Source organism: Suillus fuscotomentosus (genome assembly GCF_016647785.1).
Source record: "Suillus fuscotomentosus strain FC203 chromosome Unknown F5891scaffold_16, whole genome shotgun sequence".
Taxonomy (NCBI): Eukaryota; Fungi; Basidiomycota; class Agaricomycetes; order Boletales; family Suillaceae; genus Suillus; species Suillus fuscotomentosus.
The window spans coordinates 197,122-215,424 of record NW_024539528.1 but is presented as its reverse complement, the minus strand read 5'-3'; the positions used below and the strand labels follow the sequence as shown (position 1 = coordinate 215,424).

The window sequence follows — 18,303 nt, the reverse complement described above, 5'->3', positions numbered from 1 at the left end:
TCGCAGATCTAGAACTTCGGCATCCCACCAAACTTTCCCCTGTCCCTGAAACTCCCTCAGTACCCACATATTACAGTGACCTATTTCCGTATAATACGAGGGAACGGACGTGCATAATATCCCGTATGATACGGGCCAGCGGACCATGGGCCCATGATCAAAATATCCTCGACTATGACGGATGGGCCGGGAGGCAAATTATTCCCGATGGAGGCGGGTGGGCCCATGCAGGGGATATATAGAGTAGATGAGTGGGCCGATGTACATGAATATTAGGTAGACGGGTGGGCCGAGGTAGTTGGATATTATGCAGATGGGTATATTAAGGTAGATGTGTATGAGATAGATGGGTAGGTACTTGTTATCACATTCACGGGTGGGCCCAGACACATATTAAATTAGATGGGTGGGCCGAGGGTATTATACAATATTGTATTATACGGGTGGGCCCAGACGCATATTAATTAGACCGGTGGGCCGAGGGTGTTGTATGGGATGTTGTATTAGACGGGTGGGCCGAGGGTGGTATAAAATATAGATGGGTGGGCCCATGTGTATCATAATTGTAAACACGATGGAGCTGAGGTAGTTGTACATCAACCAAATCAGAGGAGGTAATAAAATCAAAGTTACCAAGTTCCTGGAGCAGCAGGTGATCTCCTGACATGGCCTTTGATGGTGCACAGGTTGTCTTGCAAAATTTGGAATCCGGGGTGCGAAGCTTGTGTTACCCTATGAGAAGCCAAGTTCCGATTACCAACCTTTGGGTCAACCGTACTCAGAGGAGGTAATAAATCAAAGTTCCTGAGTTCCCGGAGCAGCAGGTGATCTCCTGACATGGCCTTTGATGGTGCACAGGTTGTCTTGCAGAATTTGGAATCCAGGGTGTGAAGCTTGTGTTGCCCTATGAGATGCCAAGTTCTGACCACCCAAATTTGGGTCAACCATACCGACTTCCAAGTTCCGGGACCCGGGAGTCGACAAATGAATATCTGATAACCATCACACTTCCAATCAGGTAGTATTTCATTGAGCAATGAATCATCCAAGGGGTCTCTTATCAGACTCGGTAGTCAATATAGGCAAATGATAATGAAAACATGAAAGTTGTTATTATGCTATTTTTCAAACCCGAGACCCTGAAACCCATTGTTCAACATGTCCATTTTTCACTCACTGCACAAATCACCAAGTTTCGAGTGCCAAAGCGTGAAACTTGAAACCCAGTGTGCAACATGTCCATTTTTCATGTACATTACACAATTCATTGAGTTCCGAGTGCCAAGTGCCGAAACCCGAACCCCGAGACCCGAAAATATGTATGCAACATTTCCATTTTTCACTTGTTGCACAAATCACTGAGTTTCAAGTGCCGAAACCCAAAACTCGAAACCCGGCATGCAACATGTCCATTGTTCAATTATATTACACAAGTCATTGAGTTCCGAGCTCCGAGGGCCAAAACCCGAACCCCGAGACCCGAAAATATGTACACAATACGTCCATTTTTCACTCATTGCACAAATCACCGAGTTTTGAGTGCTGAAACCCAAAACTTGAAACCCGGCATGCAACATGTTGATTTTTCATTTACATCACACAAATCATTGAGTTCCGAGGTCCAAGGTCCGAGACCCGAACCCCGAACCCTGAAAATATGTGCACAACATGTCCATTTTTTACTTGTTGCACAAATCACCGAGTTTCAAGTGCCGAAACCCAAAACTCGAAACCTGGCATGCAACATGTTGATTTTTCATTTATATTACACAGATCATCGAGTTCCGAGCTCCGAGGGCCGAAACCTGAACCCCGAGACCCGAAAATATGTACACAACATGTCCATTTTTCACTCATTGCACAAATCACCGAGTTTTGAGTGCTGAAACCCAAAACTTGAAACCCGGCGTGCAACATGTTGATTTTTCATTTACATCACACAAATCATTGAGTTCTGAGGTCCGAGGTCCGAGACCCGAACCCCAAACCCCAAACCCCAAACCCCAAACCCCGAAAATATGTGCACAACATGTCCATTTTTTACTTGTTGCACAAATCACTGAGTTTCAAGTGCCGAAACCCAAAACTCGAAACCCGGCATGCAACATGTCCATTTTTCATTTATATTACACAAATCATCAAGTTCCGAGTGCCGAGGGCCGAAACCCGAACCCCGAGACCCGAAAATATGTATGCAACATTTCAATTTTTCACTTGTTGCACAAATCACTGAGTTTCAAGTGCGGAAACCCGAAACTCAAAACCGGGTGTGCAACATGTCCATTGTTCAATTATATTACACAAGTCATTGAGTTCCGAGCTCCGAGGGCCGAAACCCGAACCCCGAGACCCGAAAATATGTACACAACATGTCCATTTTTCACTCATTGCACAAATCACTGAGTTTTAAAGTGCTGAAACCCGAAACTCAAAACCCGGCATGCAACATGTTGATTTTTCATTTACGTCACACAAATCATTGAGTTCCGAGGTCCGAGGTCCGAGACCCGAACCCCGAACCCCGAAAATATGTGCACAACATGTCCATTTTTTACTTATTGCACAAATCACTGAGTTTCAAGTGCCGAAACCCAAAACTCGAAACCCGGCATGCAACATGTTGATTTTTCATTTACGTCACACAAATCATTGAGTTCCGAGGTCCGAGGTCCGAGACCCGAACCCCGAACCCCGAAAATATGTGCACAACATGTCCATTTTTTACTTGTTGCACAAATCACCGAGTTTCAAGTGCCGAAACCCAAAACTCGAAACCCGGCATGCAACATGTTGATTTTTCATTTATATTACACAGATCATCGAGTTCCGAGCTCCGAGGGCCGAAACCCGAACCCCGAACCCCGAAAATATGTACACAACATGTCCATTTTTCACTCATTGCACAAATCACCGAGTTTTGAGTGCTGAAACCCGAAACTTGAAACCTGGCATGCAACATGTTGATTTTTCATTTACATTACACAAATCATCGAGTTCCAAGTGCCAAGGGCCGAGACCCGAAGCCCAAGACCCGAAAATATGTATGCAACATTTCCATTTTTCACTTGTTGCACAAATCACCGAGTTTCAAGTGCTGAAACCTGAAACTCAAAACCGGGTGTGCAACATGTCCACTGTTCAATTATATTACACAAGTCATTAAGTTCCGAGTTCCGAGGGCCGAAACCTGAACCCCGAGACCCGAAAATATGTGCACAACATGTCCATTTTTCACTCACTGTACAAATCACTGAGTTTTGAGTGCTGAAACATGAAACTCAAAACCCGGCATGCAACATGTTGATTTTTCATTTACATTACTCAAATCATCGAGTTCCGAGTGCTGAGGGCCGAGACCCAAAGCCCGAAACCCAACATCATGTACACAATATGTCCATTTTTCACTCATTTCACAAATCACCAAGTGTCGAGTGTCAAAACCTGAAACCCGGTACTTCAAATGGACACAAATTGTATTTGTATGTATTATCCATTGGTGTAGGGCTCAAATAACCTGGGAATTGTATTTGTCAGTACTCGGTACTTGGGACTTGGGACTTGGGACTTGGTACTTGGTACTTGGCACTTGGCACTCAGTGATCGGTGGTCAGTGGTTGGTACTTGGGACTCGGTACTCGGTACTCGGTTCTCGGGACTCGGTACTCGGTACTTGGGACTCGAGACTCGGGACTCGAGACTTGAGACTTGGGACTCGGGACTCAGGATTCGGGACTCGGGACTCGGGATTCAGGACTCGAGACTCGGGACTCGGGACTCGGGACTCGGGACTCGGGATTCGGGACTCGAGACTCGGGACTCGGGACTCGGGACTCGAGACTCGGGACTCGGGACTCGGGACTTGGGACTTGGGACTTGGGACTCGAGACTCGGGACTCGGGACTCGGTACTTGGTACTCGGTGATTGGTGGTCAGTGGTTGGTACTCAAGACTCGGTAGTTTCTCCCTGATACCCACCAAAAAACCCACACCCACAAGGTGGGTGTGGGTATATCATGGGGTATGGGTGGGGGTAGTGCTACTCATACCCCGGGGTTCACCCACACTATTCCCTATCGGTACTCGGTACTCGGCACTCGGTGATCGGTGGTCAGTGGTTGGTACTCGAGACTCGGTAGTCAATATAGGCAAATGATAATGAAAAATGACAGTTGTAGTCCATGTCAAGGTGAGTGATTTGGTAGTCTTTCCTTGTCATTCAGCAAAACATCAGCAATAATGAAAAAATGAAAGTTATTATTATGCTTAACTCCTTACCAAAGGTTGTAGTCCAAGTCCAGGTGAGTGTAGTGGTAGTCTTTTCTTGTCAATTGGTTATCTTGTTACTCATTACGCAGTACTTGGTACATGGTAATTGGTACTCAGTATTTGGTTTTGATACTCGGTATCTGGGAATCAGTAGTCAGCTTAATCAAGGTTGTAGTCCGAGTCTAGGTGAGTTTATTTGTAGTGTTTTCTCGTCCATTGGTTACCATGTGACCAAGATATAAGCTAAAGAAATCCAAAACATCAATAATGACAAATGAAATACATGTGTGCAGTAAGTGAGTCTAAAGATAAAGAATGAATATTAATAGCGAGACTTGCACATTATGTCGAGATATCCAACATGACAAGCCTGTGATGTGATCAGAGACCTGGAATAACACCCATATACATCCATTATAATAGCTTAAAAGCTTAGAAATATTCATGAAGGATTGATGTAATGATAGGCAAAATGATGTGTGGAGAGTGACAGTAGACATCTTTTATATAAAGTCACATTTATATATGATTCAGGCCAAAAATATCATTACAAATATGTAGGATAGATTGTAAACTACCCAAGGAACCCATACTGCCTACTGCCCTGAGGGTAGGGGGTGGGTAGAAGGGATATAGTGAAAATATGAGTTGACCCAGCATTAAAGTCCTACCACTGCTCAACTAACCATTTTCGATGCTTTGGGTCTTTGAAGTTTCCCACACTCAATTTCTTACCCATTTCACTTCCTCAGTACTCAATTCTTGGTTGATTTGTCTGTAAATTTATGTCTATGATACTTAAGATATTTGAAATGTACCCCAGGTTTCTGATTATGAAGATTCAATGTTTTGAAGGCATGGGCCCCTTATCAGGCAAAATGGCAAGTATGCACACTAGCTCACAAACTCCAGCCTATTGTGAGCTGATCTTGGTCATAAGAAGCAAGAATATAAGCTATGCTCATTATATATTAAAAGGTTGGATCATGGATGCAAGGGCAAGATACTGAAAATTGTGAAAAAATGTCACAAGTGCAATTGTCTATGCTTTGTTCCTGGAGAAGGATCCTGTGTGTCCTGGGCTGGTTATATGATATATCTACTCCGAATATGCTCAGGAATAGACTCCCTACAGTCCTTGAGGTCCAGCTTTACAGGGAAAAACCCCCAGCGGGTGAACCACCAGAAGAGGGGGAGGTACACTATACAATAAAGGATTACCCTATGGTCCTGAGCTCCTGATACATTGTTTCTATTGTTGAATAGATGATTGAGATATAATTCCAAAGTCTGTTCACCTAGAAATGAACACATAGGAACATATTTTGTATTTTTATGTATATATGCAATATCCATTTAAGCACCAAGTCTCAACTACTGATTACCAAGTCCCGACACTTGATAGTTGATAGTCAGTATTTGAGCTCCGAGTGCCAATATTGCCTACCAATATCTCAGTCAAATAATAACCAAACCAAGACCCAAGTTCCAAACCTGACTACCGAATACCAAATATCAGTACTCGGGACTCGGGACTATTGGCTGGAGTACCCAACTATTGATTCCCAGGTACCGAGAATTAGAACCAAGTACCAAGTACCTGACTACTGATTCTCGGGTACCAAGTATCAGAACCAAGTACCAAGTACCCGACTACTGATTTGAAGTACCGGGTTTCGGGTTTCGGCACTCGACACTTGGTGATTTGTGCAATGAGTAGATGGGCATGTGGCATACATGTTTTTGGGCTTCGGGTTTTAGGATTCTGCCCTTGGCACTCAATGATCTGTGTAATGTAAATGAATAATGAACATGTTGCACACTGGGTTTCGAGTTTCGGGTTTCAGCACTTGAAACTCGGTGATTTGTGCAACAAGTGAAAAATGGAAATGTTGCATACATATTTTCAGGTCTCGGGGTTCGGGTTTCGGCCCTCGGCACTCGGAACTCAATGAATTGTGTAATGTACATGAAAAATGGACATGTTGCACACTGGGTTTCAAGTTTCACGCTTTGGCACTCGAAACTCGGTGATTTGTGCAGTGAGTGAAAAATGGACATGTTGTGTACATATTTTCAGGTCTCAGGCTTTGGGTCTCAGCCCTCGGCACTCGGAACTCGATGATTTGTGTGATATAAATGAAAAATCAACATGTTGCACACTGGGTTTCAAGTTTCACGCTTTGGCAGAACTCGAAGTTGTTGATTTAGATATCACCCAAAACCTGAACACCCGAATGTCAAATTTTCAGTGCCGAACCCCCAACCCTGACTGCCGGGTGCTGAGTCCCGAAGTCCGGAACTCAGGATTTGACATTTGAGATGAACGAAATTTTTCAGACATGTTTGAATTAATCTACGTATATCTATAAACATTTCACTAGCCCCTGAACCCTGAAAGATATTTTTGTTGTCTTACATACCAAATTCCGAGTTCCGAGTTCCGGGACCCCGGACCCCCGAAACCCGGCAGTCCACAATTTCGGAGTTCGGGGGTTGGTAAAATGTGTATGGATATATGAAGGGTTGGTTTAAACATTTTAAAAGATGTCTCATATCAAATGTCAAGTCCCAAGTTTCGATTTCCGGGTTTCAAGAGTGCTGAGTCCCGAAGCCCGGAGTCCCGAAACCCGGAGTCCTGAAACCCGGAAATCAAAACTCGGGACTTGACATTTGATATGAGACATCTTTCAGAAATGTTTCAATCAACCTTTCATATATCCATGCACATTTTACCAACCCCTGAACCCCGAAATTGTGGACTGCCAGGTCTCGGGGTTCGGGGGTCCCAGAACTCGGAACTCGGGAAATTTGGGGAGATCAATAAAATTTGATTTACCCATGTTGAAAATATATTTTTGTTCTACATACCGAGTTCCGAGTTCCGGACCCCCGAACACCGAGACCCGGCAGTCTCGGGGTTCGGGGGTCCCGGCACTCGGAACTTGGGGAGATTTGGGGAGATCAATAAAATTTGATTTACAATTGAGTTGATTGGCAAACACATTGACTTACCCATGTTTGAAATATATTTTTGTTTACACATACTGAGTTCCGAGTTCCGGGTTCCGGACCTCCGAACCCTGAAACCCGAGACCCGGCAGTCCACAATTCTGGGGTTCGGGGGTTGGTAAAATGTGTATGAATATATGAAAGGTTGAATGAAACATTTTTGAAAGATGTCTCATATCAAATGTCAAATCCCGAGTTTCAACTTCTGGATTTTGGGAGTGCCGAGTCCCGAAACCTGGAGTCTTGAAACCCGAAATTCGAAACTCGGGACTTAACATTTGATATGAGACATCTTTCAAAAATGTTTCATTCAACCTTTCATATATTCATACACATTTTGCCAACCCCTGAACCCCAGAATTGTGGACTGCTGGGTCTCGGGTTTTGGGGTTGGGGGGTCCAGAACTCAGAACTCAGTATGTGTAAACAAAAATATATTTCAAACATGGGTAAGTCAATGTGTTTGTCAATCAACTCAATTATGAATCAAATTGTATTGATCTCCCCAAATTTCCCCCGAGTTCCGAGTTCCGGACACCCGATACCCGAGACTCAAATTGTATTGATCTCCCCAAATTTTCCCAAGTTCCAAGTTCCGGACACCCGACACCCGACACCCGGCAGTCTCGGGTATCGGGTGTCCGGAACTCGGAACTCGGGGGAAATTTGGGGAGATCAATACAATTTAATTTACAATCAAGTTAATTGACAACACATTGACTTAATCATGTTTGCAATATATTTTTGTTTAGACATACCGAGTTCCGAGTTCCGGACACCCGATACCCGAGACTGCCGGGTTTCGGGTGTCGGGTGTCCGGAACTCGGAACTTGGGAAAGTTTGGGGAGATCAATACAATTTGATTCACAATCACGTTGATTGACAAACACATTGACTTAACTATGTTTGGAATATATTTTTGTTTAGACATACCGAGTTCCGGACACCCGATACCTGAGACCCGGCAGTCTCAGGTTTCGGGGTCCGGGGGTCCGGAACTCAGAACTCGGTATGTCTAAACAAAAATATATTGCAAACATAGTTAAGTCAATGTGTTTGTCAATCAACTTGATTGTGAATCAAATTGTATTGATCTCCCCAAACTTTCCCAAGTTCCGAGTTCCGGACACCCGACACCCGAAACCCGGCAGTCTCGGGTCTCGGGTATCGGGTGTCCGGAACTCGGAACTCGGTATGTCTAAACAAAAATATATTGCAAACATGGGTAAGTCAATGTGTTGTCAATCAACTCGATTGTAAATTAAATTGTATTGATCTCCCCAAATTCTCCCAAGTTCCGAGTTCCGGACACCCGATACCTGAGACCCGGCAGTCTCAGGTTTCGGGTTTCAGGGGTTGGTACATCTCGGTTTGGGGTTTGGCACTGAAAATTTGACATATATATTTTTGTGAGTGTTGTGCTTCTGGTGTCCATGCTTAGAAATAGGATTTGTTGCACACCAGGGTTCAGGTGTGGGGTTTTTCCACTTCAGTCCTGGATTATTGGTCAATGCCACACATGATCGATTCATGTTTTTGTGCTTAGGGGTTTAGATTTGGTGGTTGATGGTAGGTATATGCACTCATAGTGTACATGTATCCTATGTGTTTGATTCGCTGGTGGCTACATCAGCTGTATGTCTTGATGGAACATATCTAGGCTCACCCATATATGTAATACACCCCCGACGGCCCGCCCATCTATGTATTATCCCCCACGTCAGCCAACCCATCTATGTAATACATCCTATGTTAGCCCACCCGTCTATATAATACATCCTGCATCGGCCCACCCGTCTATATAATTATACCCCACCTCGGCCCACCTGTCTATGTAATAAATATTTTATAGCACCCTCGGCCCACCGGTCTATTTGATATCCCTTTCGTCGGCCCACCCATATATGTAATACATTCCATGTCGGCCCACCTGTATATGTAATACACCCTACGTCAGCCCACCCGTCTATGTAATATTTCCCTACCTCGGCCCACCCATATATGTAATACACCCACGTCGGCCCGCCCGTCTATATAACAATATTTGCCTTACATCTCTCTTCAGCCCAGCTGTCTATAATATCCTACTCTACATATTACCCAGATGGGCCCACCCATCTCCATGAATGATCATATTCCCCCGGCCCATCCGTCAACATTAAGGATATATATATCATTGGCATACATGGGCCCACCCGTCTCCATCGGAAATAATATGTGTCCCGGCCCATCCGTCATCATCAAGAATATACACAGCATGGGCCCATGATCAGCTGGCCCGTCTCATACGGGATATTATGGAGGTCGGGTGGCCCGTATAATACAGAATTTGTCACTGAAGGGGCTCCAGTACCTTCCGTCTCCATGTCCGCACCACTTGCCCCGACGATGGAAGAAGATGTTTAGAAATCAAAGTCGGTGACTTTGTGCGTAGTAATGGGGTAATGTTACAGTCACTACGAGAGCCCCCAGCTACTTGACCAGCCCTCTGCCACCCTGCACGGCAACGACACGATAACTGGGCCTTTAGGCCTTGATGATAGATGATGAATAGAAGAGAAGTCCGGAAGATGCCGGATTAGGTAAGTGATCTGGATCGCTTACATGATATGATGACATAGGTCTAGAAGACCTATTTATGTTATCAAGATAGAAGGCAAGCCTCGTGTTGCCTCATGTACTGATAGAAGCCTGCCTCATGCATGGTATCTCTGACTCGATAGATAAGCAGATTAGAACCCAGCTTCAAGCTGAGCTTAGATATGATAGAGTAGCCTTATATAAGGTCGACGATTAAAGTAGATGTTCCTTACTTTAATCCTACTGGGTTTTACCTTGAATTCCTTGTCCTGCTAAAGCTACCTGCTCGACATCTGATCTGTACCTTCAGAAGGACTTGAGACCCCTTCTGCCTGTAACCGCTATCATCGCTCGCCTCTGCAAGCGTACGCAACTCCTGCTCTTCTGTAGGAGCCGACCTTGGACTCTCAGCACGTGATATCACTGTCGTGATCGTCGCTGTTAGATCATCCCAGTTTGCACGCGACTCATGTCATAACACCATATGCACTGTCCTGGCCATGGCAGCGCAACGCAACTGGGAAATCCATCAGGTAGATATCAAGAGCGCATATTTGTATGCTGACCTTAAAGAAGAGGTCTTTATGCGAGCGCTGCCAGGATACTTGAAGGCAGGAGACGAGGGGAAGATCTTGAAGCTGCGGAGGAGTTTACCAGGCCTGAAACAGGCAGGATATGAGTGGGCGGAAGAGCTGGCTGGAGTATTCCTCAAGATAGGATTTACCTGTTCGCAAGTGGACCAAGCTGTATTCTACAGGCGTGCCAACGACGAGCACACTGTCATCACCGTGTCAGTGGACGACATGGCCGTTACATCGCGTAACATTCGTGACATAGAGTGTTTCAAAGGTCAGCTCCACGAACATTTCGAGATCACTGACCTAGGCGAGCTCGCATGGCTCCTGGGCTTGAAGGTCATCCGAGATCGTGACATGCGCACCTTGACGCTGTCCCAAAAAGCCTATGTCCACACCGTACTTGAACGGTTCCACCTAAATGACGCGAAACCTGCCCAGACGCCCATGGATCCGGGCGCGCAACTCTCCATCGACCAGTCCCCATCAACTCTACCAGAACACACGGACATGCATGACATCCCATACCAGCGAGCCATAGGATCTCTTATGTACACGGCCATGAGTACAAGGCCAGATATTGCCTTCTCTGTCACCACACTATCACAATTTATGCGAAACCCAGGAAGAGCACACTGGGAGGCAAGCAAGCATGTTATGCGCTACCTAAAGGCCACTGACAATTTTGGGCTAACATTTGGGACTACAGAGGGAGGATTGGAGGCATACGTGGATGCCGATTGGGCATCTCAACCCCATCGTCATTCCATGTCGGGGTATGTCGTGCTACTAAATGGAGGTCCAATTGCCTGGAGCGCATGCAAACAATCGCTTATTGCATTGTCGACTGCCGAGGCAGAATACATAGCACTTACTACTGTCGTCCGCGAGATCCTTTACCTCCAGCTCCTCATCCATGAACTCTACGACATTCCCTTAACCCCTATGCCTGTCTACTGCAATAATCAAGCTGCAATAGCCCTCGCATCTAACAACAAATTCCAGTCTAGGACCAAGCACATAGATCTTCAATATCACTTCGTTCGTGCGCACGTCAGACGTGGCACGTTCAACCTCATGTATTGTCCCTCGGAGGACAACCTAGCAGATGTGTTTACAAAGGCCCTAGTGCGACCTCATATTCAGAAACTACGGGTGCGAATGAACCTGGCATCCGCTCGAGGGGGAGTGTCGAGCGCCAAGAGATCCGAGTCGTCAAGCACCGAAAGATCCGAGATAGTGATGCGGGGAGAGTGAGAGGTATGAGCGCATGCCATTTTGGACGTAGACGAGCAACGAGTGATGTCAGCTCGTGTCATACAATATATGTTCAATCTTTCCTTCAATATTCACGTATCCAAGCTACTCACCTTTAAAAGAAGCCTTTGTAGTGTATGAACATCTCAGTTCTTCTATGAGAGACTGAGATGTGAGTAGATCTCCGCACCTGGCTATTACAATGTTCTAACGTCTTCTAGTTACCTTTTGTCTTAGGTACATACACCATTAATAAGAGTTCTTCTACGAGAGACTGAGATTTACCTTTTGTCTTAGCGATCACACGTCTCCCGCTCGAAAGTCATCTCTTCAAAGCAAATAGCCAATAATTGGGATCAAAATTGACATGCTTGACAAGCACACAGTAGCACAGACATACAAACTGTACAAACAATAAGCCTTGTGTAGGAAAATACAATCACGGTCTTTTATTGAAGCTATTTATGCGCAAAGAAGAAAAAGAACCACAAGTATTTACAATATCATTAAGCTGTGAATTAATTAGCAGTGCCATCAGTGCAGTACAGGAACATCACAAACTGGGCACTTACTGTTAATTATGTTCCAATAAATGTTGCGATACTGTCTTTTCTATGCTCAAGATGCAAGTGCCTGACATTCAGGTCAGCTGATAATAAATGAGTATTTGCAGCCTCTGCATGACAGTGGCAGAGATGTGTGAATATCTCATGGTGTTCCAAAATACAATCTGCCAGGTGCTTTTGAGCCTGGCAAACTTTACATTTGGCTTTAGCTGCTTCGAGTGCAAGGTCAGAGTAATCATCTTTCTCTTTGAGTGATGTGGAGTCTCATTCCTGTCAGTATCAAAAGCATATAAGAGTCACGAAGCATTGAAATTGGCTGATAACAACTCACAAGGTGCATCAATATGGAGAAGCTGTCTTCCTCCTTATCAGCTGTGATCGTGGTAGAGAAGATGGACATTGTAGACTCCGTCTGGACCGAGGATATGGAGAGCATTCAGGATGACGACGAGAGGATGGAAGATGAAGAGAAATATCAGAATTGTGAGAGGAACTTTGAGAAGAAACTCCAGAATTGCAAGAGGAACCTCAAGAGGAACTTCCAGAATTGCAAGAGGCCCAGTGATGGTATGGAAGGGCCACAGAATTAATGTTGTTTTGCATCAAGAGCACTGTAGCAGCAATATGGACAATATTTAGTACAAAGTGTCAGAGCAAGCACAGTGTAGCATGAGACTTATTTGAATCAAGCTGTGACGACCTCTAAATATGTCAGCTTGTCCAAAGTGCGGCAAGTTATTCACTAAGGAGTCCAGTGTCACTCGACACCTCAGCCAGCCTCAAACGTCATGCCACAGTTCTGCTCACGATATGGTCAATATCTTGCATTTTGTTGAGTTGATTCCACTGCAGCAATCTCTTCAATCAACGTCGGAAGTGGACGTCCCACAATTTGATGCTGAGGATAGCATGATGGATGTTGACTTTGATGGTGCCCATTTTGAGGATGAGGGAGAATCATTATCAGAGGTGGAGGTGTATGAGTGCACAGGGACTTGTTATGCTCAGGATGGTGTGACCTTTCTGGATCTGTTTGATGCTAATGAGTATGCAGAATGCAGGAAGGAAAACCTCTTCTACCCTTTTGCATCAAAGGAAGAGTGGGAGGTCGCCAATTTTCTCCTGCGTTCTCCCCTCAGTATGACAGCAATTAACCAGTTTCTGGAACTCCCTATGGTGCATGTCCTTTTCACAAGTGCTGGCACTTGCTGACATTATTTGAAGATCCATCAGTTGAAATTGTCATTCCGCAATGCTAAAGAATTACGAAGCTGTGCTGAAATGCTGCCAAAAGGACTGAGCTGGAAGTGCCCAAATTATTCCTTCACTCAATTGCACCAAAGGCCCTATCCAATTATTTTGGAGGGACCCAGTGGAATGTTTGGAGAGTCTCTTCAGTAACCCCCTTTTCCACGACCAGCTCTATTTTGTCCCTCGCCATGTTTATACAACATCAGTGTGGCTTCTTCGTGTATACTCAGAGTGGTTGACAGGTGACTCTGCTTGGGAGATCCAGGTATGTATGGCTTGTGTCTAAATATTCATTTCGTCTCATTATAAGGACTGCAGGACCAGCTTCCAAGAGGTGCGACAGTCCCAGGCACTGTACTTTCTTCGGACAAAATGAATATCACCAATATGACTGGTGCCAGGGTCGCTCATCCACTCCTTTTAGGCCTTGCTAACATTCACATGAACACTTGCACCAAGCTCTCATCCAGAGCCTTTCTTCTTATGGCCCTCCTCCATATCCTGCAGTATTTGCATTCAAATCCACAGATGCGGGGCATGCTAGAAGATCGCCTCATGCATGAATGTCTTTCCATAGTTTTGAAGCCCCTAATGAAAGCTGCTGAAATCGGAATCATGATGTCTGACCCAGTAGGCAATGTGCGCCACTGTTTTACACCTCTTGCAGCATATATTGTCGATACCCCGGAGGCATGTATGCTGCATGCATGGGAAAACTTTGCTGTTTACCTTGGCATCATATCTGGAGTTTGGGGACACTTTTTGTCATCCTGAGTGCATGTGCTCCATCACCTTGGAACAGCTCAATAGCATAACAGTTGACCCTAATGACCTTGAAGCTTACTTCCAGGCATGCGAGAAATACCAACTAAATGGTGTCCATTCTCCTCTTTGGGCGGACTGGCCGCTTGCTGATCCTTCAGTCTTTTTGACACCCAAACCTTTGCATCACTGGCACAAGGAGTTTTATGATCATGACCTCCAATGGTGCCTTACAGTTATTGGAGTGCAGGAATTAGATTTTTGTGTTTCAATATTGCAGCCTACTACAGGTTATCACCATTTTTCTGGTGGGTTTTCAAAATTGAAGCAAGTCACAGGTAGAGCGCACCGAGATCTCCAGCATTACATTGTTGGCCTGATTGCTGGTGCAGCTCTCCGTCAATTTGTGATTGCGATCTGTGCTCTTATGGACGTCCGGTACATGGCGCAGTCTCCTTCACCTGATGAAAATTTACTGGCGCATATTGACAGATCACTTTTAATCTTTCACAAAAACAAAGACATTATCATCTCCCTAAAGGCTTGGATGGGGACAAAGAAGCCTATCAACAGCTGGTTCAAACCGAAGCTCAAACTCATGCAGAGCATCACTGCCAGCTCATGCAAAGTTGGCGCCCTTATTCAGTGGTCCACAGACACCACTGAGCATGCCCATATATCTGAGATTAAGGACCCTGCACGGCACACTAATAACAACGACTATGATCCTCAGATCTGTCGTCATTTAGATCGCCAGGAGAAGCTGCAATGTTTCACAATTGCTACAACACTGAAGAGTACTTGCGCTGATTCTAACTCAGAAGAATTCCTTGAGGATGAGGAAGACGAGGAAGATGATGGAGATTGTGATGAACTGACAGACCTGTGAACTGCACTCTTAAAAGAGCTGAACCAAACATGCATCACCACCAACTACTTTAGCAAAGCAAGGCAATTGGTTGGTGCAAGATGTGATAATATTTCTCACCCTCCTTGGACATTTGTTGCTGCCTCCACTGCTATTCATCTTAATTTTGACCCTACTCGCACTGGGTTGAAAGTCGATGAGGTTGCTGATGACTTTGACATACCAGATTTACACCAGGCTCTTTCCAACTTCTTGCAATGTGATGGGAGGAATGGAGAAGCAGGCCATGGGTTGGGGGTTCCAAGGAGACCACAAATCAACCATCTCTCAGTTCTTCCTTTTGAACATATCCAGATATGGCATACTGTTTGTTTGCAACAAGTTTCTTTCTATGATGCCAGTGTTGTATTACCCGCACAGACTGTGCATGCCTCCCCTTCATCTCCTACCAGCGGGTGGCCAAAAGGCTGACAGGATGCTGTCCTCATCAATGTTGATCGAGCCTATGATTGGCCTAAGTCAGGGTTGATGGGTGAGTTTGTTTATGTTGATACTAATCTTGCTTATCATTGATGCCTTTCCCCCTGTTTGAAGGGCACCATGTTTGTGAATTGCAGCTCATAATGTGCCCAGTTCCTCGGTGAGGTTCACAAATCACATGGCAAGATCAATATTTGTGCTATGTGCATAGTTTCAAAATGGGTGTGGTTGATCTGGTCACTGAGATGCATGTATTGAAACACACTAAACATGCCAACAGCACGCCAGTGGGTGACATAGTTCCCCTTAGCCAACTTCGTGCATTTATTCATATCATTCCCCAACTAGGTCACGCAGCCGACGTGTGGTTGACAAAGGCAAATTCTGCTCATTATCATTCATCTTTTTTCTTAAACAAGTACTTTGACAAACAGACATATGCTGCCCTCTCACAAGGATAGATACATTTACTTCAGATTTTATGTATTCTACATGGCAAATTTTGCAATTGGTGAAATCAGATGAGGATGGAATGGAGTCCCGACAAGCCTGACAAGGCTGACACCACCCGTGAGCACCTATGCACTCTTGTGCAGATTGCACAAACACTACTAGTATTGAGTACTGAGACACATCATACTGGCACACCTTCTACCAGACACTGTTTCACAGCATGTCGTCCAGTTCAGACTCACCTGGTAAACCACCAATGATGACCTTGTCACTCGAACTTCCTCAGGCTAGTGCCACATCATTCAACCTTTACCTTTACAGGGCATCACTTAGCTCTGTGGGCTTCCCACCTTTAGGTGGACACACAGTCAATACTGTGAAGGGTCTTCTGAGATCAGAGCTCGATGGCCATGTCATTGATGAGTCTGGCCTCAGTAAGATGAAATTTACCAATTCTATCTTCCATGCACTCATCCCCATATCCTCCCTTCAACTACACCACATCGAAAAGATCAAGTACCACAAGAAGGATGGCTCACCAGTATACATACAAAAAAGTGTGGAATTTTAATTGCAGGAAAAAGAGCAAGACGAGGGATTCCGACACAGATACCACTGATGACTCGAGTGCAGAACTCGAGGCCTTGGATTCTCATGGTTTGACAATCTTCTCCCAAGGAAACCGACCACTATGGGAGTGATGATGAATTCAATGGCACTGTAAAGACAGGATTGAAGAGGAAACAAAACAAGTGTTCAACCAAGAGGGACTTACAGTACTTATTCCATGCTGTTCAGTGGGCCCTGCACAATCGAAGCAGATACCCACAGAAACTTCCCTTTGATATTTCTCCCATTGAGCGGTACTGGTCTGCAGAGTTTGCGAACTCACCCATACCAGACCCATATAACATGCAGGAGCCTGATGTAGCCCTGCTCTATTACAAGAACAAACTTCAGGACAAAACATGGGCTGATGTTTTGAGCTTCGTGGAACACACCTCCAGCAATTTTGCTATAACACACGATTTAGCAGTGTATTGGGGATCTGCTACCAAAGTGTACCTCATTATGTGGGAACAACCCTGGCGTCGCTTCATTTTTGCCTACTCTATTTGTGCAGATGACCTTCATGCCCATTATTTTGACTGCTCAGGCCTCATCATGTCCCTTCTGACCCCCATCCACAAATTTCCAATCTATGTCACCAAGGCAATAGCCACGACTGTGTTAGCAGATCCGCAGTACTTTGGCCTTGACCCCACCATCCATATGTGCATTGCTGATTGCCAGGGTACTCACCTCTCTCTGGCTGTGGGGGCGAAAGGATGGGTAGTCAACAATAATGGTAAAACTTACTCGATGTAGAGATACAACAAGGCTTGTTACTATATGAAGTATCAAGCAATATAAAATTGTTGTAGTGGTCGTGCACAGTCTAGTCTGCTATACTTGTAGGACAAGTGTGTTTGACCTGAGGGGTCTGCTATTGGAATAAGTTTATTGTTAGCAAGTCCAATGCCAAAGTGCCGGACAATGTTTTTGGGTTCGGCGGGTCTAGCGTGTTTCGTGTGCGGGTTCAGCAGGTTTGTGTCGGGTTAGAGAGGGATTGTCAGGTATAGTGAGCGGTATGTGGATTAATAGTAATGACAGGTGTTTCGGATAGAAAGAGCGGTAATATTCGCAATGGTTAACTAAGAACTACAAAATATCAGGTTTGACCACAAAGTGTCAGGAAACGGCTCCCTACTACTTGGATGATGAATATGCTATGTGGAAACCAATATATATATAAGTATGTAGAAATCTGGAACCCTATAGGTGAAAGTAGCAGCCAAAGAATTTCAGGTCCGATGTACATGTAAATAAACACAAGGCGCTGCAGACTATGGGAGAACATGTAATAGCACTGGCTACAATGTGAGTAATGTGCGAAATAATCAACTACACACCTAGTGGGGCTAGCTGACAAGACAAGACACAGATAGGACAAGTGTGCGGGAAAAATGTTGGGTCCGCTGGTCAAAGCATTGGGTTGCATCAGGAAGTGAATATTGTGCAATGGATATTTGATGTGATGCGTGAAATGGCTGAATATGAGCCTAGCGTGAGCTCAAGTGCTACATCGATAATGGATGTTTTGTGGAAGAGTCAGGGTTTCTTCTGTTGCAGAACAGTTTGTTACCATGTCAGAGATCCTACTGATGGGAAGGATTATGTGAAGAAGGACTG

The 18,303-nt window shown here is 44.9% G+C and overlaps 2 protein-coding genes across 2 annotated transcripts; both read left to right on the top strand.

Moving 5' to 3' along the window:
• Positions 1 to 12,601: 12,601 nt before the first annotated feature.
• Positions 12,602 to 15,609, top strand: F5891DRAFT_1186202 (uncharacterized protein; the record flags this gene model as incomplete). The annotated part of the gene is made up of 7 exons (XM_041366666.1): positions 12,602 to 12,824; positions 13,135 to 13,433; positions 13,482 to 13,530; positions 13,601 to 13,773; positions 13,827 to 14,255; positions 14,311 to 15,155; positions 15,213 to 15,609. 7 exons carry the CDS (start codon positions 12,602 to 12,604, stop codon positions 15,607 to 15,609), a joined length of 2,415 nt encoding a protein of 804 aa, XP_041228137.1.
• A 682-nt stretch (positions 15,610 to 16,291) lies between these two features.
• Positions 16,292 to 17,439, top strand: F5891DRAFT_1186201 (uncharacterized protein; the record flags this gene model as incomplete). Its single annotated transcript, XM_041366665.1, has 2 exons — positions 16,292 to 16,612; positions 16,750 to 17,439. 2 exons carry the CDS (start codon positions 16,292 to 16,294, stop codon positions 17,437 to 17,439), a joined length of 1,011 nt encoding a protein of 336 aa, XP_041228136.1.
• Positions 17,440 to 18,303: the final 864 nt, after the last annotated feature.